This window comes from Peromyscus eremicus, chromosome 10, assembly GCF_949786415.1.
Source record: "Peromyscus eremicus chromosome 10, PerEre_H2_v1, whole genome shotgun sequence".
Taxonomy (NCBI): Eukaryota; Metazoa; Chordata; class Mammalia; order Rodentia; family Cricetidae; genus Peromyscus; species Peromyscus eremicus.
This window is the reverse complement of record NC_081426.1, coordinates 58489560-58512312: the sequence shown is the minus strand read 5'-3', so window position 1 is coordinate 58512312 and position 22753 is coordinate 58489560. Positions and strand designations below refer to the sequence as shown.

The 22753-nt window shown below is 46.7% G+C and overlaps 1 protein-coding gene across 1 annotated transcript; it reads right to left on the bottom strand.

Annotated features, from left to right (window-relative positions):
• Positions 1 to 3782: 3782 nt before the first annotated feature.
• On the bottom strand, positions 3783 to 14138 carry Chrna9 (cholinergic receptor nicotinic alpha 9 subunit). Its single transcript, XM_059275114.1, has 5 exons — positions 14075 to 14138; positions 13648 to 13793; positions 12352 to 12506; positions 9300 to 9832; positions 3783 to 4324 (listed from the first exon to the last, which is right to left on the bottom strand). Exons 1-5 carry the CDS (start codon positions 14136 to 14138, stop codon positions 3783 to 3785), a joined length of 1440 nt encoding a protein of 479 aa, XP_059131097.1.
• Between the last annotated feature and the right edge of the window lie 8615 nt (positions 14139 to 22753).

The following is a 22753-nucleotide window of genomic DNA, read 5'->3' as shown; positions in this document are numbered from 1 at the left end:
TAGGCCTATTAGAAATGAGTGGTGTTGAAAGAGAGTGGGGAATGGTTGGAATCTGCTTTTATAGGTTCCCCCATGCATGTGCATATGGGCTTTTGTAGCTACGCCACACATGCACATAGATTACATGATCACACTGCATGCAGATTACATGATCACGAGGCACACAGATTATGTAGGACATAAGGCCCTGTGGTGACTAAGCATTCTGCCTGACTGATGGACAGCGCATGCACGGTCATGTAGCTAGGGCGTGGCTGGGAATTATAACGGTATTGGCATTAAAAACAGACATGTGGATCAATGGAATTGAATCAAAGACTCTGACATGAATCCACACACTTACGAACACCTGATTTTTGACAAAGAAGCCAAAATTATACTATGGAAAAAAGAAAGCATCTTCAACAAACTGTGCTGGCATAACTGGATGTCAGCATGTATAAGAATGCAAATTGTTCCATATCTATGGCCCTGCACAAAACTCAAGTCCAAGTGGATCAAAGACCTCAACATAAATCCAGTTACACTGAACCTGATAGAAGAGAAAGTGGGACCTCCTGAAACTGAAAAGCTTCTGTAAGACAAAGGACATTGTCAATGAGACAAAGCAGCAGCCTACAGAATGGGAAAAAATTTTTATCAATCCCACATCTGACAGAGGGCTGATCTCCAAAATTTATAAAGCACTCAAGAAACTAGACAACAAATTATCAAATAATACAATTTTTAAAATGGGGTATAGATCTAAACAGAGAATTCTCAACAGAAGAATCTCAAATGGCCAAAAGATATTTAAGGAATTGCTCAACATCCTTAGTCATCAGGGAAATGCAAATCAAAACGACTCTGAGATATCATCTTACACCTGTCAGAATGGCTAAGATCAAAAACACTGATGACAGCTTATGCTGGAGAGGATGTGGAGTAAGGGGAATACTGTTCCATTGCTGGTGGGAGTGCAACCTTGTACAGCCACTCTGGAAATCAATACGGTGGTTTCTCAGAAAAATGGGAATCAATCTACCTCAAGACCCAGCTATACCAATCTTGGGCATATACCCAAAGTATGCTCAATCATAAGGACACTTGCTCAGCTATGTTCATAGCAGCATTATTTGTAATAGCCAGAACCTGGAAACAATCTAGATGTCCCTCAACCAAAGAATAGATAAGGAAAATGTGGCACATTTACACAATGGAGTACTACTCAAATGGTAAAAAACGATGACCTCATGAAATTTGCAGGCAAATGGATGGAACTAGAAAAAATCATTCTAAGTGAGGTAACCCAGACCCAGAAAGATATAGTCTGTACTCACTCATAAGTGGATATTAGGAGTAAAGTACAGGATAACCAACCTACAGTCCACAGCCCAAGAGAGGCTAGATAACAAAGAGGGTCCTAAGAGGGATGCATTTCCCTGGGAAGGAGAAATGGAAGAGATCTCCTGGGTAAACTGGGGGCAGGGGTGGGAGGGTGGGGGATGGAATTTGAGGGAGTGGGTTGGGCAGGCTTGGCATGGGAGATGGGTTGTAGGCAGGACGGAGCGGGAGAGTTAACAGAGACATCTCGATCTGGGAACCGTTTCAGGGTTAGGGAGAAACCTGGTGCCAGGGAAACTCCCAGGAATCCATAAGGATGACCCCAGCTAAGACTCCTAGCAGTAGTAGAGAGGGTGCCTGCACTGACCATCTACTGTAATCAGATTGGTGATACCCTAATTGTCATCAGAACCTTTATCCAGTAACTGATGGAAGCAAATGCAGAGATCCTCAGCCAAGCACTGGGCAGAGTTCCAGGAGTCCTGTTGAAGAAAGAGAGGAGAGAGTGTATGGGGGTGGGGGGGAGTCATCATCAAGGTCATGACAGAGGAACCCACAGAGACAGCTGATCTGAGTTTGTGGGAGTTCATGGACTCTGGACCAACAGTTAGGGAGCCTGCATGGGACCGACCTAGGCCCTCTGCATGTGTGTGACAGTTGTGTAGCTTGGTCTGTTTGTAAGGCTCCTAGCAGTGAGATCATGACCTGTCCCTGGCACTCAGCTGGCTTTTGGGAACCTGTTCCTCATGCTGGATTACCTGGCCCAGCCTTTATGCTAGGGGAGGAGCTCCGTCCTACCTCAACTTGGTGTGCCATGCTGTCTATGTTCAAGCCCATGGGAGACCTGCCCCTTTCTGAATGGAGATGGAGGAGGAGTGGAGGAGGAGGGGGTAGATGGGAGTTGGGGGAGGGAACGGGAGGAGAGGATGGAAGGGAAACTGTGGTCGGTATGTAAAATACATGAAAAAAAATGTTAATTAAAAAAATAATTTTTTTGGAGTGGGAGTTTTTTGGTGGTTGCTTTTAAGGAAAGTGAATTAAGGCAGAAAGTCTAGAACTAAGAATGAGAAGCTAGGTGTGGTGGTACATGCCTACAATCTCAGCACTTTCGAGGTAGAGGCAGTATTCAAGGTCAACACTGGCTACAAAGTAAGTTTGAGAATAGCCTGGGCTACATAGGACCCTGTCCCAGAAACACTAAACCAAGAACAAAAGAATAAGAATCTTGGAGTCTCTCTTATTCTTCTATGATCCGTCACGACCTTAGTAGGCCTGGTCCAACGTGGACCCATAGTATTGAAAGCTGAACTTCAGCCCACATGTCACTCAGCTGGGCGGAACACTAGCACCTGCCCTTCCTAAACCCCAGCGTCTTCCCCTGAGAAGGAAGAGCCAATGCCTGCCTGCCTAGGTCACAGGACTGTCAACATCAGAACTGGCCGGGCAGCGATGACACAGCTTTGCTTTGACATCCGTGCAAACGTAAGTCATGCCTTTATTATTATGTGCAGGAGGTGGGCTGTGAGGGTGGGGTGGGGAGATGGACAGACAGACAGTGCTTAGAGGAGGGGAGTGAATGAGTGAGCTCAGACTGCTGATTCCTTAGCTTGATCAAGGGCTTACTACAAGCACAACCCCATCTATCTTATTTTAATTAAAGACTTATCTTTAGAGCACAAAATAACAAACTCTCGTGGCATCGCGATTCTGAAAAAAATTCTCTCCCTTCAATGTCTGAAACCAGACTTTCTGTGGGACAAAAATCTTGTTGTTATTGTTGTGTTTGTTTGTTTGTTTGTTTGTTTGAGATAGGATCTTATCCTATAGCCTTCATATAGACAGGCTGGCCTTACGCTTACCGTGGTCCTCCTGCCTCTGCCACCCCAGTGCTAGAATTATAGGTGTGGTGTAATCACCATAAACTACCCAGGACAAAACCTTTAATTTGTCATTTGGGACCTGGGTTACAATGCACCCCATCTGAATAAGGTACCTGGAGGCATCTATCAGGCTGAGTTTATACGACTCTTCTCCTTTTGCAAAAAAAAAAAAAAAAAAAAAAAAAAAAAGAGTTTTACTAAGGACTAAGAGAAAATTAATTTTTTTTGTCTTTTCTTGCTTTAAAATCTAAGCCAAAATGCGCTGTTTCATTGTCTGCAAAGATAAAGAGATAAAGAATTAGGTCAATTTGAGGCCCACCATTCACCATTATGGGAGGCTCTGAAAAGGGTCCGTCTCCATTTCCTTCTTCTTACCCTTGAAAGCTTGGCTCTCCTGCCGAATTTAACCTGACACAGAGCTAGGATATTGACTGAAGTTAAAAATAAAAGCATACACAACATATTCCTAAATTATATATGAATAGCAACTGGACTCAAACATTGGAACAGGTCACGGGGGAATTTTATTGATTGTTCCCAAAGATCTAGTGCCAACCGACCCGCTCCTTCTTTCTTCCCCTAATCTGCCCTTGCTATGATCAAAATGGTCATGACAAACACCATAGCAAAAAAAACCCACATGAAAAACCGGTCTATGACTTTGGCCACCTTCCTCCACTCGCTGCCCTTGGAGTGGGTGGCCCTGTGGTCTTTGAGACACTTGGCGATGTACTCGATATTTCTCGTCAGTCCTTCATAACGTGCACAGGAACTATCAGTGTTCTGGGGCGTCCCACCCTGGCACCCCAGGTCATTCTTTAAGAGTTTGCCCCTTTCCTTCTTTCTGGAAAGGTCTTTGTGTCTGGATGTTTTCAGGTTGGACCCCGGGAGTGTGCTATAAACCTTCGTGATTTGTTCTGGCTCCTGGCTGCGGCGGGGGCTGAGGCAGCTCTCACCCACATCGTAGACAAACAAGATCCTGGACATGTATTTCAGGATGACCACCTTAGCCCAGTGTGGCACTGGCCGAGCCTCGGCCCCGCAGAAGTGGATATTCATCACCATGATGGTAAGGGCTGTGGAGGCCGTGATCAGGGCCATGGTGGCTATGTAGTATTTACCTGGAATGACAGTGGGACCAGCTAAGTTCAATTTCATATTCTCTTCATATTTGACGAAAAAGAAACAAATACTTTTCCTAAGAAACTCGTCTACCCTAGTGGCCACCAGTGGAGACTTTCGAATCTCAAGTCCAGCGTCGTCACCCACCAAACTCAGAAATAAGCCTAAAATCCTGTCCAACTCCAGCTTCACGCTCTATAAAACAAGTATAATAATATTGTCCACCTTACAATATAGTGAGGTGTAGCATAAATGAAACCTGCAAAGTACTCAGTACCATCCTTGACTCTAGTTTAAAAGGTTCACAAATGTTTACCGGGATGTGAACAAACATCTCCACAAACCAGCAACGAATGGCCTTAGACTCCTTCTTAGAATACCTCCAGGCCTCGTTGTTATGGAACCCAACTACTACTGTCTAAGAAAGGAGACACCATGCCACTGATTTGGGTTTTTTTTTTGTTGTTGTTGTTATTATTGTTTGTTTGTTTTTCAAGACAGGGTTTCTCTCTGTAGCTTTGCACCTTTCCTGGATCTCACTCTGTAGCCCAGGCTGGCCTTGAACTCACAAAGATCCGCCTGCCTCTGCCTCCCGAGTGCTGGGATTAAAGGCATGCGCCACCACCACCCGCCTGGCACGCCACTGACTTTGAATGCGATTTGATTACATAAGGCATTTAAACATTCCTGAAAAGGGGGAAAAAAGGAAAGACTTGGGAAGGGTACAAATTCATGAAATAAATATTGAACAACAATAACAAAAACAAACAAACAAACTAGCAATTAGAGCCGAAGGATGAGGAGATGGCTCCGTGGGCAAGACCACCTGCTGTGCAAGTGTGAGGACCTGAGTTTGAGTCTCCAGCATTCAGGTAAAAAGCCAACTGTGGCTCTTTGTGCCTATGACCCCAGCACTGGTGGGCAGTGGCAGGTAGAGCCCCAACCTCACTGACCGGCCAGCCTAGCTGAAACTGACACCTCACTTAAGGGAGAGCCCCTGCCTCAATGCAGTGAGCCGGAGAGCAAAATGGGGAGAGGGCCTGCTCTTGCCACAGCATGACCCCGAATGGGAGTGCCTGGACATGAGCACCCACCCCCAGCCCGCCCTCACCCCAAGGTGATTGACAGCTGCAATCTCAGCTTCTAGGGGGGCGGGTGGTGGAGGTGGATGCTTGTGCCCAGGAGGTGAAGGTTAGCCTGCACAATGTAGAAAGAGACCCTCGCCAAAAAGAAAGAGAGTAAGAAAATTGGTAAGAAAATTGGTGAATCTTTAAGAAGGCCACTCATGGGGAGAGCAGAGGAAGAGAGCCTTAAGAGGCAGGAGCCAACTTAATCCTAGAACACAGTGAGAAAAGAAATAGTGACTCATCTCTCTTACAGACATACTTGGAAAAGTTTTTTGTAATGGAATTTTAAAATGTCTTTTTATTTATTTATCATTTTTCTTTTCAGATAGACTCTCTTGTCAGTCCCAGGCAAGTTGATCATGAATTTCTAATCCTCAAGCCTCTACCTCTTAAGTGCTGGGGATTCCCGGCATGCATCACCATACCTGGGTTCATGAGGTGCTTGTTCATGCTTAGGCAAGTGCTCTACAAACTGAGCTATACCCTCCTCTCCGTGGTGTCTTTTTTTTTTTTTTTTAAGATTTACTTATTTACTATGTATACAGTGCTCTGCCTGCCTGCCTGCCAGAAGAGGGCACCAGATCTCATTATAGATGGTTGTGAGGCACCATATGGTTTCTGGGAATTGAACTCAGGATCTCTGAGCAGCCAGTGCTGTTAACCTTTGAACCATCCCTCCAGGCTCCCCCTCAACCCCCACCCTGACAGGGTTTCTCTGTGTAGCCCTGGCTGTCCTGAAACTCACTCTGCAGACCAGGCTGGCCTCGAACTCACAGAGATTCGCCTGCCTCTGCCTCCCGAGTGCTGGGATTAAAGGTGTGCGCCACCACTGCCTGGCTCCCATAGTGTCTATTCATTTATTTTTCAGCACTCGGGATTGAATTCAGGGCTTGCTGCATGTCCGACAAGGGCTCTTCCACTGACATATATCCCTGCTCCCCAGAGTGTCTTGATATATCATGGAAAAGGAGGCTCTCGTTGAGGAATCCAAAATTCGATACAGAAAGCCCATTACCCCTTAATGGGGTAAAAGAGGAAACTCTCACAGTTATCTTACAAATGGAGACGAGACGCTTGGTAATTGCCTTGCCTCGGACAGCATTGGCAGGCCTGTGACAAAGGAGCTGTGAATGAATTTGCTAAAGACAGAAAACAGAATGGAGTTTGTTTGGTAGCCTGTGATAAAGCTGTATCAGGCAAGACTGACTGAGAAGCTGCAGAGGCGGGCTAGGGGCGGCTTTTATGTGGTGGGGAGTTGCAGGGACCGTCAGGCAGTGTTCAGTGTCGTGGAGTCCCAGGTTTATTATGGTTAGTGACAGCCTGGCCTTGTGGTAATTCTGGCCTTGCCCTGAGTCGGAAATGGCTCAGTGTGACCTCCCATCTCCAACTCTAAACCAGTGCCCAGAGTTTGCAGCCATGGCTTGTTATGATTAATTCTTCCTGATGTTCTGCTTGGAAGCAGCAGCAGCCTTGATCTCAGTCCAGCTTGACCTGAAGCAAAAAACGGTCTTGTTCTAAGGTTAGGATGCCTCAGCACAGCTATCCATCCCAGAAGGGCATTCATAATAATGTTTAACATCCACTTATTATTTATTAAAAACTCCAGATTACCTAGAAAAGGACTACGGGCCAGAAACATGCACGAAATGCTACTTGTCATCCAGAAAATGTAAACATGTTTGCGTACTGTGAGAACAAAAGAGCTGAGGCCGTGGCTCTTGCCTAACATGCATGAGGTCCTGGGTTCAAGCTCCAAGGCCAGGATGGGATGGAGAAGAGGGCAGAGAGAGAGAGATTGGGAGCCCAAAGCTAAGTATGGTGGCTCCCAGCGCTTGAGAAGCTAAGGCAGGAGGAATGAAAATCCAAGTCCAAGGGTAGCCGGGTGGCGTGGTGAGATGCTGTCTCCGGAACAATGAGAGCCGGAGGCAGGGAGCACACTTCACAGGTGCTGCAAATAAAACACTATGGTGTCTAACAAACGTTCTCAAAAATCCATGCATACACCATTCTAAAAAGACAAATCCCACATTACCATAGAAACGATTAACGCTCCCCAAATTCGTGTGAGTCATCTCTCCTTAGAAACTTGTCAACTAGTGATTGAATGTCACTGCTAAGGAAAAGAGGGGGACCTGTCAATGATCCCACTTCAGACAGAGTTATCATTTCTGGCTTGGTTTGGGGTTTTGTTTAAGATGGGGTATTGTGTAGTTGAGGCAGGCCTTGAACTCCCAATCTTCCTCCTTCCACCCCTGAGTGCTGTCACCTGTCACCATGCCTAACCAGTGTCACTCATTTCTGTCTCCAGAGAAGTAATAAAAGTACTAGGATACAAGATACCTATACCTTTATTAGTGGAGAAGAAAACCTATGTTTATTTTAGGAGGAAAATGTGAGTGTGTGTGTGTGTGTGTGTGTGTGTGTGTCTGTGTGTGTGTATGTGTGTCTCTGTGTGTGTGTATGTGTGTATGTATGTCTCTCTGTGTGTGTATGTGTGTCTGTGTCTTCTCAAAGAGACATAAAAGGGAAAAATACCTCAGTGTGGTAGTGCCAATCCCAGTATGTGGAAGGTGGAGGCAGAAGGATCAGAAATTCAAGGCCAGCCTCAGCTACAGGATCAATTCCAAGCGAGCCTGGGCCACATGAGACCCTGTTCCCCAAAAAAACAAAAATTAAAGAGGAAGATGTCTCCATAAAAACCAACACATCACCGTCTGAATATTGGTAAGGGAATTCTGTAGAGAAGGAACACAGTATCCGGTGACTATTGTTCTCTAGCCCCCGAGTTCTGGAACTTCTCCTGTGCCTTATCTTAAGGAACTAAGACTTAGGTGGACTTTGGGTCCCAGTGAGCATCTGTGATAACAGCAAGTCGAGGTGGTGTTGGATTGGAGGGTCTCCTCGGTGGCAGGGGCAGGAGGTGTTAAAGGTGGTGGAGGGGACTCAGAACGACGTAGGTAGGGAAGCAGGCATGGTTGCCTCAGCCTCCTCTTCAACCCTTGGAGGCAGGTTACATTACTGCAGACTGTTGAAAATGGAGTCTGTGGGCTGGAGAGAAAGGCTAGGATCACAACCAAAATAAAAGAAAATGTGTTCTGCTTTAGAAGGATCAGATTCCCAAATCCTGGCCAATGTTGCTAACACATTATTATTATTATTATTATTATTATTATTATTATTATTATTATTACTATTATTATTTAGATTTTAAAAATGAAGCATTTAATTTTAGAAAAGATTGATAAAGCAAACCCTTTGGGTACAGGCACCTCTGCTCTAATCAGTGGGGGAGGGGAGCTCTGTGGTACAGAGTAGGTGTCTGACTTGATGTCCAGCTCAGCTTCCTGTCACAGTTGCCATGCTTCCTTTTGAGAAGAAAGACCTAGAACTGTGAACAGAGAGCAGAGGTCGCTGTTAAGCTGCAGCTGGAGTTCAATCAGCAGACGCTTGTCCAGCATGTACGAAGCCCCAGGTTTGATCCCCAGCACCAAGGAAACGGTTTGGTGGAACATTATCTGCAATCCCAGAGCTCGGGAGGTGGAGATGGGGGGAGACCAAAAGGTCCAGTTCTTTCTTGGCTAAATAACAAGTTTGAGGCCAGCCTGGGCTACCCACTATGAAACTCTGTCTCAAAAACCAAAAATAGATAACTACAAAATAAACAGTTGTTCCTTTGTAAACCTGGAGACCGTGAGACCCATTTAACTCCAACAACCACACCTAGAGGCCAAGATGCCATCCGTAGGCACCGAGTGAATTTCGTGAGCGCATCAGGCCAGTCGCTTCCGTCTGAGGCATACACACCATCCCGGGCTGCTACAAAGCTAAGCTGCGGGCACGCACTCACCTATCAGAGGCACGTTTTCTGAGGCTGGCATGATCTCCGCCACCATTAGCTGAAACACAGTCATGGCCAATAGGATGGTCACTCCCAGAGAGACCTTCTCCCCAGAGGCCGCGGGGAGATAAAAGCTCAGAGGAGCCAGGAACGAGATGAGCACACAAGGGATGAGGAGGTTGACGATGTAGAAGGAGGACCTCCTCTTCAGCAGGAGCGTGAAGGTCACATCTGGGTACGGCTCCGAGCAGCAGCCGTAGGAGATGACATTCTTCACGGCAGGCATGCCGTAGACCTCCCATTCCACGTCTTCAATGAAGTCAGAGAGATCGCCGCTGTCCAGGGCATTGAATATGTCCACCTGGTTGCCATTGTAGGTCCAGGAGCCGAAGGTCAGGTTGCACTGTTGGCTGTCGAAGGGGAAATAGGTGACATCCACCACACAGGAGCTTTTGGTGATGGCTGGCGAATCCCAGGTGATGAGACCGTCGTACCGCAGGACCACATTGGTGTTCACGGGTTCCGAGGACTCGTCGTCAGCCCTGGAGAGCAGATGGGGACAAGGACAGGCACTTAAGGAGCCTTGCTGACTTACCCCTGTGTCTGTCACTCTGGCATCCTTGGCAGCGAGCCCCCTGTCTCGCGGTCCCTCTGGCACGTGAGTTTGGAATCACTTCCAAGGCTTCCTTCTCTCTCCTCCACCTCCTGCCACTGGTCTGGACCACTTCCCTTACCATCTTCCATTAAACGTCTCTGCTGGGTTCCTTCCAGCCCGAATCAATGCTACCCATGATCTGAACATCCACAAAGAAGGGAGTCTGTCAGCGCTAAAGTCTGAGTGTCTGGTTTCATCGCTGCCATCGGAGGTGAGTGTGTTCATTTGGAAAACACAGGAAAAAAAACCATTCATCCACAATATTACAGATGTTCACTAATTCTCAGGATGTCTTCTCTTATTTTATCAACATCTGCCCCTGCTATTTCTAGGTATGAAAACTCTATTTTCTTTAGGGAGTTAGTCTCCCCCCCTCTCCCCCCCCCCCCCGCCGCCGTGCCCCCCCCCCCCATTACAGGGCAGAGGCACAGTCAGCATGAGCTCAGGAGCACACAGCTTGCTTCTCTAGTACACAGCGCTGGTGCGGGTTTAACTTAGTGATGTGTAAGCTTGCAAAGAAGCATTTTGGTAGTACTGGTCACCCTGGTGCCCAACCGAACCAAGAGAGTGGGGAGAGGCCTGTTTGTTCCCCGGGGAGAGTTGGTAGAACCTACAGAAAATGCTGAGAGATCATCTATGTCAACTGAATTCTCAGATCTCACTTTGTGGATGAAAGTGGTAATGGATCCGTAACTCATCTTGGAGAGAGGGTGGGAGGGAGGGAGAAGGGTAGGGAGAGGAGGGGGAGACAGGGTAGATTCTTAAATGTTAGCTTGCTTGGAGGGTGTGTGGAACATTCCCCTGGTCACTTAAAATGAGGAATGGACAGCAGGTTATGACCTTTGGGAGGGCTCTGAGCAAGGAATGAGTAAACCCAAGGCTGCCACACAGGACCGTTGCTTCCTTAAGGAATCTTCATGACCACCAAGAGGCTCTGCCCAAGGAGCCCTCCCCCAGTAGCCTTCATTTTTATCTGAACAACCGAAGAACCCCTCTCAACCCACAGGAGCTCAGGTTCCAGAATAAAGAGAGAGAGAGAGAGAGAGAGAGAGAGAGAGAGAGAGAGAGAGAGAGAGAGAGGCGGTCCTGTGACAACAGCCAGGAGATGGAGACATTGAGCTTGAATTGGGGCAAGAGATCTGGCTCCTTCTGGCCAGCAGCATCCAGAGCCCTCTGGAGCTTGTAGAAATGCAGATCTGCAGGCCCACCCTACATCTACTGAATTCGAATCTGGGTTTTGTCGAGATCGGCAGGTGGTCTCAAGTATACTTCATAGTTTGAGAAACATGAACTGGACCCACGTTCACAAGGGCCCTTGTTCTGAGAAAAGGAGCCAAAATAGTTCCAAGATTCCATCCTCCCTCCACTCTATGGTCTGAAACCCACAGGGCAGGTTCTAGGTGGCCCATCCTATCTAATCTTAGTAACATTTCTGGCACCTAATCTTCGGACTGTGAGCAGGTTAAACTGTATCTCCAGAAATTCTCACACTGGAGTCCCAGCTTCTCTAGCATCCCAAAATGCGACCTTACGTAAAAACAGAGCTAAGTTGGAATAGTAGTAAATTTGGGAGGCTGAGGCAGAAAGATTGCCAGATCCAGGACAGCTGAGCAAAACAGCAAGATCCTGTCTTTAAAAACAGAGGATCAGCCAGGCGGTGGTGGTGCACGCTTTTAATCCTAGCATGTGGGAGGCAGAGGCAAGTGGATCTCTGTGAGTTTGAGGCCAGCCTGGGCTACAGAGCGAGATCCAGGACAGCCAGGGCAGTTACACCGAGAAATCCTGTCACAAAAAAAACAAAACAAAAAAAGAACTAAGGAACAACCAACAACCAAAACCATGTAAGAGGGAGGAAGAGAGGGAAAGAGGGAAGAGGAGAAGAGTTATGGTAGATACAGTGAGTAAAGATGTAGCTCATGCTGGAGCAGGGTGGCCGCCTCAGTCTGTACCACGTCTACTCACAAGGGGATTCAGGGACAGGACACACAGACGGAGAACCCCCTGTGAAGACGAAGGCAAAGATCAAGAGATGCTTCTACAGCTGAGGGGACACAGAGGACAGCAAACGCCAGAGCTGGGGAGAGGCACGGAACAGGTTCCTGCTGGCAGCCCACTGACGCGTTCATCCTCCAGCCTCCAAAAGCGTGAGCTGACCAGAGTCTCTCCTTCAAGTCTGTGCTTATAGCTTATTCCTTAGAAGACTAACACTGTCTCCAATTCTGCACCTGAAAGGAAGAATATAAAATTTGACAGCCTCCTTCCAACGCTAGGCTTTTAGGAGATTTGGACCAGGAACGCAGATTGATGCTCCATGTGTGTTTTAAATGTCCCCTTGACATCATGTTTAAACTCCTACTAAATCAGTAGGTTGATCGCAGGGAATCATCGGGTCGGAACCGTACTTACTTGTTGTACAGGACGATGTCCGGCCTCCACACCAGGTCGCTGGGGATCCTGATGGAGTCCAGCCCATCATACTGATCTCGGTCCCATGTCAGATATGCGTCGTGCCAGGTTTGGCGGATCCACAGGTAGGCTGTCAGAATCTGATTTCTCTCATCCTAAGCAATGAATCCAGATGTCACTTTATCCAGTTCACACTTTCAGCTTTGGGACAACTTATTCTTGATAACAGGAATCTTAAGAATGCCTGTCTATTTCCAACCCACAAATGAGACCTTTCAAAACTCTATCTGGTTGATTGATTATCAAGGCTGCATCTAATATCTCCTTGATATAGTGTGCAGAATGTAGAAGAGACAGGTATTTAAGACTTTATATCTTTCCATGAACCAACTGCTCAATTTTCTCTGAAAATGGATCAGCTAACGATACACTTGAGCCAGGAGTTGGAAAATATCTACCATGTGCGAAAGAAAACATCATTCAAATCTCATAATGCTGTGCAATTAAATATTTATATGCAGGAAATCAGCCATGTCATCTTAAAACACCACCTTTCTTTGTTTTAAATTGTGATTAAATCCACATAACATCAAAGTACTATTTTAGGAGACTGGAGTAGAATGTGTGTACTGTTCTTTCAGGGGACCTGAGTTCAGTTCCCAGCACCCACGTCAGGCAGCCCCCTTCTGCCTGCAATTCTAGCTCCAGGGGATCTGATGCCCTCTTCTGGTCTCTGCAGGCCAATATGCACAAACACATACACAGGCACACACATACAAATAATTAAAATAAAATATAAAAAAGCTCCATTTTAGCCATTTTATAATTGTCAGTGGCTTCCAGTAACTTACCACACTGTATCATCCTCTCAATTATCTGACCCAAGCACATTTTCATCACACCTGAAAGAAATCCCATAACCATTAAGCAGTCACTGGCCCCTCCCCAAGCCCCTGGCAACCCATGCTGTTTTCTGTCTGAATGGACAGACCTATTTTGGACACTCATGAATAGAATGGTACCACATGCAACACTGTTTCTTTTGACTACCTTAGTCTGTTAGTGTTTGTGGCCAGAACTGTAGGTGATAGCAACATTAGTGACATTAGATATTAATGAACTGACTTATTCAGTAGAAAGCTTCCTCTTCCGGGCTCTTTTTCCTCCTGCAAGCTGGTACCCAGAACTGCCCACGACACTCTCTCCCAAGGTCCCCTCAAGACACTCCCTTTAGAAGCAAATGCTTGTTTTCGCTGTAATCCTCTTTCCAAAGTGTCGTCATCAACTGTTACTCACCATATCCTTGATCTGAGAAAGTGTGATCTGCAGTGTGACATTCAGGACTGTGTCCGTATCTTCTACCGGACGCAGGGCATTGGAGTAATCTTCAAAGAGATCGTTAAACAATTTCTGAGCGTATTTTCCATCTGCCGTTTCTACAGCTGCTCAAAGAAAGGACTCTGATCAGCATTTCAAAACAAGAACATCGTGGGGATCGAAATGGTGGATGTCTCCACATTAGCTAGGGACAAGTTTGGATTGAGTGGATGAGTTCTTTTTCTGGCTGGTCCTATCTACTCCAATCATCAGGAGTCAGAAAGAGGTATGAACACGTCTCTGTGTGTACTCACATCTGCTCTCCTGTCTTTCTGACCCTACCCCATCTCCTACCAAAGAAAAGGCTCTAGAGGCGTCCGTATGGAGCATGGCACTAGACTCTCACCCCTGAGTCCAGAAGCAGCGAAATACATCCAGCAAAAGGAGATGCAGGAATGGGGACGGTTCATCTTTTCCCGACCTCTAGAATACCCCAGCCAGATAACAAGGTCTATGGAGGACACAAAGTGCCCTCGCTGCCAGTCACGACACAGAAGGTGACTGCCTGCCCTCCCTCTGGTAAGCTGAGACTGCAGCTCTAGTAACTATGACACCAGGAGCCGGGTGGGGGTGGGGGTGGAGGTGGAGGTGGGGGTGGGGGTGGGGGTGGGGAGGGTTAGGCAGTGCTGCTCTTGGCGGGGTATCTTAGTGCACAGCTCCCTTCCACCCAGACCAAACAAGAAAAGGAGGAAGCAGGAACCGAGGGCACACCTGACAACCTAGAGACTCCATGTAAGCAGGATGGGAGCTTGCTACAGCTGCCACAGTTGGCTTCAGCTTGGGTGCAGAATCCAAGGGAAGCGGAATGACTATAGGCACAGAGCTGACATCCAGAGACCACTGCTGCCGTTCTAGTAGCATTCGAAGCAGGAGGGGAAATGGTTGTCTGGTCTCTAGAACAAGTAGACCGTTGAGTTTTTTTCTGTCCCTGTTTCTGATCACTTCTTGTCCCACGGGGCATGGAGCTTGCAGAGTAAAGGGGTAGGAATGTATGCGTGAGACGGTCTGCCGCATGGGAGAAGAAATTTGGTCCCAGAGGGAGTGGCAGTGTTTCGAATTAGAGTTGGAGCCAAACACCTGGGTGTGACACCTACTCAAATTTTTACTGGCCCTACAACTCTGGACAAATCTCCCAGTCATTCTGAGTGTCCCTAAGCAAACTGACTAGGGAAAATAACAATCCCTCTCCCAAAAGCTACCCATCTACACCTGTGTAAACAGGACAGCCTCGAGGACATGCTAGAGATTTACATCTCTCTCAGCTTCGCAGCTTCAGAATGTCTCCATCTCCCCAGTCAACCAGGCTTCACAAGCGCTTACAGCAAATGGTTCAAAGGCTAACCAGATCCTGTGAGACTAACTCCCAACCGACATGATATCACCACACTGCTTCTCCTTTTCACTGAAATGCTATTTTATATCGTTTCATTCACTTTTCACATAGCTAATTTTGTGCACAGTACGAGAGTGATGCACATACACGTACATGCCAATTTCCGTTGCATCTGTAGTCTGGGAGCTCATGGTTGTTCTCTTGTCTAGGGGAGCTACCTTGAGAACCAAATTAAGATAATCTGGCTGCCTGGGATCAAAGCAAGGAAATCGGATAGCACTATTCGTTCAGGTTACAGGTAGATAATGAGTCACTCCATCCCTCTTCAGGAAAAGGTCTCCCATATGGAACAGACATCCAAGCTGTCAGCTGAATGTGCTTCTGATTGTCCACCCACCTCTGTTCTTTGAGAAGACATTATTTCCCTCTCTCTGCAGTCTTAGTCATCCAAAGACACAAGTCCTAGGCCCTGGGACCATGCTTCCTTCAACAAACAACTGCTCTCCAGCATCCAAGGCTGCGGGTGCTCTTGGAGTTTTATTTAACCCTTCATTTTCCTATGGGAAAGCCAAGGTCCTGAGATGCACACTGGCTTGCTTCCAGCAGCTAGTGGCTAGTGATGAGATTCAGGCCACCCACCCCAAACCACTATGCTCACAACATGAACATGCCTGTCCTGGTTTTTTAACAGTATGGCTTTTGGATGCAGGGAAGTGATAGTTTGCTTACAGGGTTAAACTCTTCCTGCCTCACCTCCTGTTTCTTTTATTCTCCACAGTACTCTGAGCAAGAGATGCTCAGGGAACCCTTGGTACCAGCTGCCCTGGTGGCTGATTTTGGTTACTTGTGGCCAACTCTGTTCGTTCAGTGCATCACTTAGAATTAAAAAATAATAATGATGATGATGAAAAAGCTGATGTCACCACTTAATGCTAACAAAGTCCTAATTAAGTCAATGCTTAGCTAACTAGTCAATTACTTATTTTTTTGGCGGGCGTGTGGGGTGTCAGGGTGGAGAGGGTTGTGCCTTGAGGCCAGGATGCTAACAAAACAAAGTAAACTTATAAATTCTATATTGCTTCTCATCTCTTGGCTAAGACCAAGTGTAAATTCCTTCCAAGAATCACGATGGGAGGGCTGAGGAGATGGCTCAGCAGGTAATGCATATGCTTCAAGCACAAGGACCCGAGTTCAAATCCCCACTGCCAGGCAATGCAGTGTGCATCTGTATCTCTGTGTTCCTAAGAGGTGGGAACAGGAGGACCCTCAGGAGCTCGTGGGTGCTGTGGGATGGTCTGTTTGTCAAGTGTGTTGCTGATTGGTCAGTAAATAAATCACTGATTGGCCAGTGGCTAGGCAGGAAGTATAGGCGGGACAAGGAGGAGAATAAAGCTGGGAAGTGGAAGGCTGAGTCAGAGAGACACTGCCAGCTGCCACAATGACAAACAGCTTGTGAAGATGCAGGTAAGCCACGAGCCATGTGGCAAGGTATAGATTTATAGAAATGGATTAATTTAAGCTGTAAGAACAGTTAGCAAGAAGCCTGCCACAGCCATACAGTTTGTAACCAATATAAGTCTCTGTTTACTTGGTCGGGTCTGAGCGGCTGTGGGACTGGCAGGTGACAGAGATTTGTCCTGCTGTGGGCAAGGCGGGAAAACTCTAGCTACACGTGGGACAGCGGTGAGGAGCAGAGACCCTGTCTCGAAGTAGAAGGAACAGCACCCAAGGCTGTCCTCTGACTTCCCAAAGTGTGCCGTGACACACATACGCCATCACTCACAGGTAAACGCATGCACACATACATATGCATACACTCACAGTATACACACATACATCAAACACACACACACACACACACACATACATCAAACACACATACACAGACACACACATGCACACACACACACACACACACACACAGACACACACACACACACACAGACACACACACACACACACACATACATCAAACACACACACACACACACACATGCACACACACACACACACACAGACACACACATGCACACACACACACACACACACACACACACACACACACACACCAACACACCAGCACAGGGGAAGGAGGTTTAACTGCTTTTCCAAGCCCCGCTCATCTCCCACTAAACTGCTATCTCTCCGCCCAAGCCATACTGAAAAATGGGACCTGGAACTCTTGCTTCCAGGACATTGAGTGGCAGAAGAAATTAGCTGAATTTACTGTGTAAGATTCAATAAGGCTTGAAAGCAGGCAGATAGCATTAGAGAGGATTTAAAAAAAAATGTGGACTTACTATATAGCTGAGGCTGGAACTTCTGACCCTTCTGCCTCTACCTCCCCAATTCTATGATTAAAGGCATGTATCACCATGCCTTACTGGCTAGTTGAAGAACTTGGGGCAAATTACTTAGTCTCTCCATACCTCAGTTTCTTCATCTATAAAATGGGGATGATTATATAATGGCTACCTCCTAGAGATGTTTTGAGAAGTAAATGAATTACTTCATGGGAAACTCTAAAAAGACTACTTGATTATAAAACTGTAGCACGAATCTTATAAGGTCTTATTAATAAAAACAAACCTGGAGCCAGGTATTGGGGTGAATGCTGGAAGATCAGAGAACCAGAACAAGCCACAGCTTCCTCACCTCGCCAGTTCCTCAGCTGATCCTGTTTCCTCAGACTGGAAGCCCCTGAGTTCTCATCCGAATGGATCTCAGCTGAACTGTTGCTGCTCTCTCTCCCTCCCTCTCTCTCTCTCTCTCTCTCTCTCTCTCTCTCTCTCTCTCTCTCTCTCTCTCTCTCTCCTACCATAAATGACTCAACAGACCTTGTCAGAGAACGATTGTTTCATTTGACAAATAGCTTGTATTTTGGGTGGGAGAGTTTCGTTCCTGCTATTTTCTTGTCCTTTTTAAGGATTTATTTTTTTTTGTTTATGTGAATATGTGTATGTGTCTGTGTGAGTGTACATATATATGTGCGTTCCCCTCAAGGCCAGAAGAAGGTGGTTGTGAGCCATCTCACTGGGTACTGGGAATCAAACTCTGGTCCCTGGAAGAGCAGTAAGTGCTCTTACCTGATGAGCCATTCCTCCAGACCTTTTTTTCCCCCACAGCGATGTTAATATTATTGTCAGCCCTCAGTAGAATTGTTTATTTATTTTTGTAATAATATTTGTGAGTGGGCAGGAGGTGTTGAGACAGAGTGTTTTATGTAGCTCCAGGTCAACCTTGAACTCCTTCGTAGACAAAATGTTACAGGCGTGAGCCAGAATGCCTAGTGGTAGCAGTGTGTACGCTGTGAGTTACCCAGTCTAAACCTATCACAGAGATGAGCAAACCCTTTCTCTAACAAAAACAAAAAGCCAAACAGCAAATATTTTCAGCTTTGCGCCATCTGGTCTCCTTAACAGTCATCTTCCTGAAGGTTAGACCGAGAAAGCAGATGAATCACAGAAGGAATGAGTGTGCCTGGGTTCTGAGAAAATCTTATTTACAGCCAGGCGCAGTGGCTCAAGTGTCTGTGATCTCAGCGTTCAGGAGGCTGAGGCAGGAGGATTTCTGGATTGATATACAGACAAGAAAGAAAGAAAGAAAGAAAGAAAGAAAGAAAGAAAGAAAGAAAGAAAGAAAGAAAGAAAAGAAAGAAGAGGAAGGAACGAAGGAAGGGGGCTGGAGAGATGGCTCAGCTGTTAAGAACACTGGCTATTCTTCCAGAGGTTCTGAGTTCAATTCCCAGCAACCACATGGTGGCTCACAACCCTCTGTAATGAGATCTGGCTCCCTCCTTTGGCCTGCAGGGACATATGCAGGCAGAACACTGTATACACAATAAATAAATAATTGAAAGAAAGAAAGAAAGAAAGAAAGAAAGAAAGAAAGAAAGAAAGAAAGAAAGAAAGAAAGAAAGAAAGAAAGAAAAATCTTATTTACAAAAATAGGTGGTGGGTCATGGTTTATTGGCCCCTGATGCTGGTCACTGAATTCATAAATCCACATAACTATACTCAGACAAAGTGTGCTCAGGTTCAGTGCCCCATGAAGAAGGGGCATCGCCTACAGGCAGAAGAGAGTTAGAGTGCCCACTCTGGCATGGTAAGGTGCAAGGCTGAGCCAGGGTAGACACTCAGCACCTCTCAGCCCTTTACTGACACCATCTTCTACACAGGCTCCAAATATAGGAAGCTTTCTAACAAAGAGTTAGAAACACATGGGACCAAAGAACGCACGGTAGCCCCCATGTGTTGAGTGAAGGCTATACAAACCTCTCCTAGACATCAGCATGCCAGGCAAGGAATTAGAGTCCTCCGATATTGTTTGTATACCTAGTGACATTAGGAACTGTGTTACAGCTGGTCCAGGGGCAGGCAGCTGTGGAGAAGATTGGAGTGTTCCAAAAGTATGTGTGAGTCTCTCCAGGACCCCAGCAATCAGAGCCCAAAGCTGGGAAGATGGGATGGGCTCAGCTTTACTGAGAGGTAAAGAGTCCCAGGGGGCTGGTGATCCCCCTCCAGCTTTCTCCCAATTGTACCCCAATCCGTTGTCCTGGGGGAACTGCCGGGTAGAGCAGAACAGAAGGGAGTGAGGGAGAGTGGCTTGGGAACAAGGGAGCATGGGTGCATATTGCATTGCACTGAATGAAAAGCATCCTCACTGCCTGTAGTGAGTCCACCTTTATAGCTTCAGGTGTCTAAACAACACTCTTCTCACAACGCCTGGTGATGCTAGAGGTGTGCAGTGGACTGGGCACCCATTCTGCTGAAACTCAGCAAGGCAGGCTTGCCCGGGGCTTCTGAGAACCATGAAGGAAAAGCCCCATGACCTAAAATAAACTTGGTGAACGTGCCAGTCTTCTGCTCTTTTTCCCCCACTTCATGCTGTGCTGCCACTATATACTACATACTGTATGCTATGTGCTATATACTATACGCTATACACTATATACTATATGCTATATACTGTATACTGCATATTATACACTATATACTATACACTATATACTAAATACTACACACTATATGCTATATACTATACACTATATGCTATATACTGTATACTGCATACTATATACTATATAAATACTATTGACAGCAGACCTATTCAAAACTGTATTTATGAAGCTAGAGGTTTATGGTCAAGTTGGAGGGGGTGATGCTGGGGAGATGGCTCAGTGGTTAAGAGCACTTACTGCTCTTGCAGGGGACCTGGGTTTGACTCTCGGCCCCCACATGGCAGCTGACAATCATCTGTAACTCCAGTTTCAAAGATTCCTCAGCTCTGTCCTTCTCGGGCAGTAGGCACACACGTTGTGCACAGACATACATACAGGCAAAATACCCTTACACATTAATTGTTTTGTAAATGTCAGCATGGATAGTCTCTTCTGATATACCCCTCTCTCTCTTTGATTTAGAGATGGTATCTTCTCCCTGTGTCCCCACAGCCTTCCTCCTGTGTGTGTCTGGATCATAATCACGTCTCCTAGGGACACTAAGCAGTTTGGGTTTGAAATGTCTGACTTCTGACCTCTGCCCTCCTGCCTGGCTCGGACCTCCTTGCTCCCCCACTTTAAAGTATCTTTTTAAATCTTATAGTGAGTCTCAAGTAGCTGAGGCTAGTCTCTTCTATAGCTGAGGATAGCTCTTAATCTTCTGCCTCTACCTCCCGAATGTTGGGATCACAAGTGCGTGCCACCACACCTGGCTTCATTTAACCTTAATTCCCTCTTTAAAGACAGTCTCCAATATAGTCATATTTGGGGGGACTGTCAGGACTTCATACATGCGTCTGGGGGTACACAGTTCAGCACCCAACACTCATATCCAGTCGTCAGCAGATGCTGGCTGTCCTGCCTGTATAACATGTCTAGAACCCAGCCACCTCTCACACTCTCCCACGCAGCCCGGTTCGAGCCATTGTCCACTAACTCCCACCAGCCCCTCCACGCCTGCCTCTACCGGCCACGCTGTCCCTGCAGTTCTGATCCTCCGCTGTCCACTGAGCTATCTCAGCAGATTTTCATCTGAGAGTGGAGCCCTACCCCCACACATCTCCACCGCAACTGTCCCTCACCTACTCCACTCATCCCGACGGTCTCCTCGATGCCCCACAGACGCTCTACACCACTCCTGTTCCAGGCTTTGGCTCTCTCTGTCTCCTCTGTCAAGGGTATGGTTAGCCGTACCCCCTTGGCTCCCTCTCTCCCTGCCGTCTTGGGTCAGCTGCTAGGCTGCCATGGGAGAAGGGCCTTCCCGAGGTCCCTGTCCTGCACAGCATTCCAGCCCCTTTCCCTCGATTCTCCTGGTTTTCTTTTCCCTCGCACCCAAGAGCAGCCGAAGCATGTGCCACGTTTGTGTGCTTGCTTATTTATCATCTGTCTCCCTACTAGAAATTAGAAGTGACCACATCATGTTCTACACTGATCATATATGTATCGATTATACAAGTAAGTCATGTGTAGAGTAAGAAAAGGAAGCTAAGGAGTCAAAAATTGAGAGAACAGATGAAAAACAGTCCATATCTTTCTTATTATCTGTAAGATTACCGAAGGACATCTTCTCCTCCTCCTTCTCCTCTTTATCTTCCTCTTCCTCCTTCCTTTCCTCTTCTCCTCTCCTCCCCCTTCTTCTCGCTTACACTGGGGTGTTATTTAGCCTTACACTCAGCATATTGCTGTGTTATATTTTAACCTGTGTCAGGCAGATTCCCTTGAGAACACGAACACAGATTTCACCTTTCTATACGCAACTGTACATCATAGATAGTCCTACCTCAAGGGGAACCCCACCGAGGCCCATGCCATTGGTGCAGAATTGGCCCAAAGGCATCTCCCCCATATCTCTGCTGACCCTGATGGAGCAAAAAGAACAATAGGACACAATAGAAGTCCTGTGGCCTAAGATCAAGTCATAGGCCCATCATGTATTAATTGTGTGAGTAATAACTCCTGAGACTCATTTTTACATTTGTAAGAATGAGACATAACATTCACTTAAAAGGGATTATTGTGAGGATTCAAGAGAAAACAGATGAATTGCCAAGCACATACTTGGCATATGGCAAGCTGTCAACAAAAGTTAATATGACGTCCCCTGCTAAGCCACACAGGCTCCAGGACTCAGTAAAAACTCCATTTAGTTGCCAAAAAAAAGCCAGGCTCATGAAGAGATGTGAGCAGGTGCTAAGGGCCAGGCAGTTTCTGGGTCAGGAGAACGGTGGATACATGATCCCGGGCACCTGATCCAGCCAGGTGAATGATCTGGGGGCCTGCAGCAGGCTCCCATGTCAGTGCTTTGTCAGAAGACACACTGTTCACCCCGAGGTCCCCTAAGGGAATAGAGCTGTGCAAGGTGAGTGCCTCTGGCTTCCTGTACAGTCTGGGGTCTTTCCTCACTGTGGGCTGAGAAGCACTTCTCCTTGGGAGTCGGGGGGATGATGTGTCTGGAGGAGACAGACCCTCCTGTCTTGCTCACAGAACCAGCCTACTTCAAAGATGTTAATCCTGGGGAAGAGAAATAAGGAAACACAAGACAGTACCAGGCAAACCAAACTGACCCCTTCCCAGGCTATTTTGTGACTAGCTTCTAACCCCTCTCTGTGTTTCCCTGATGGGATGGTTTGAATAAGAATGGCCCCCATAGGCTCACATTTGAATGCTTAGTCATCAATGAGTGGCACACCGTA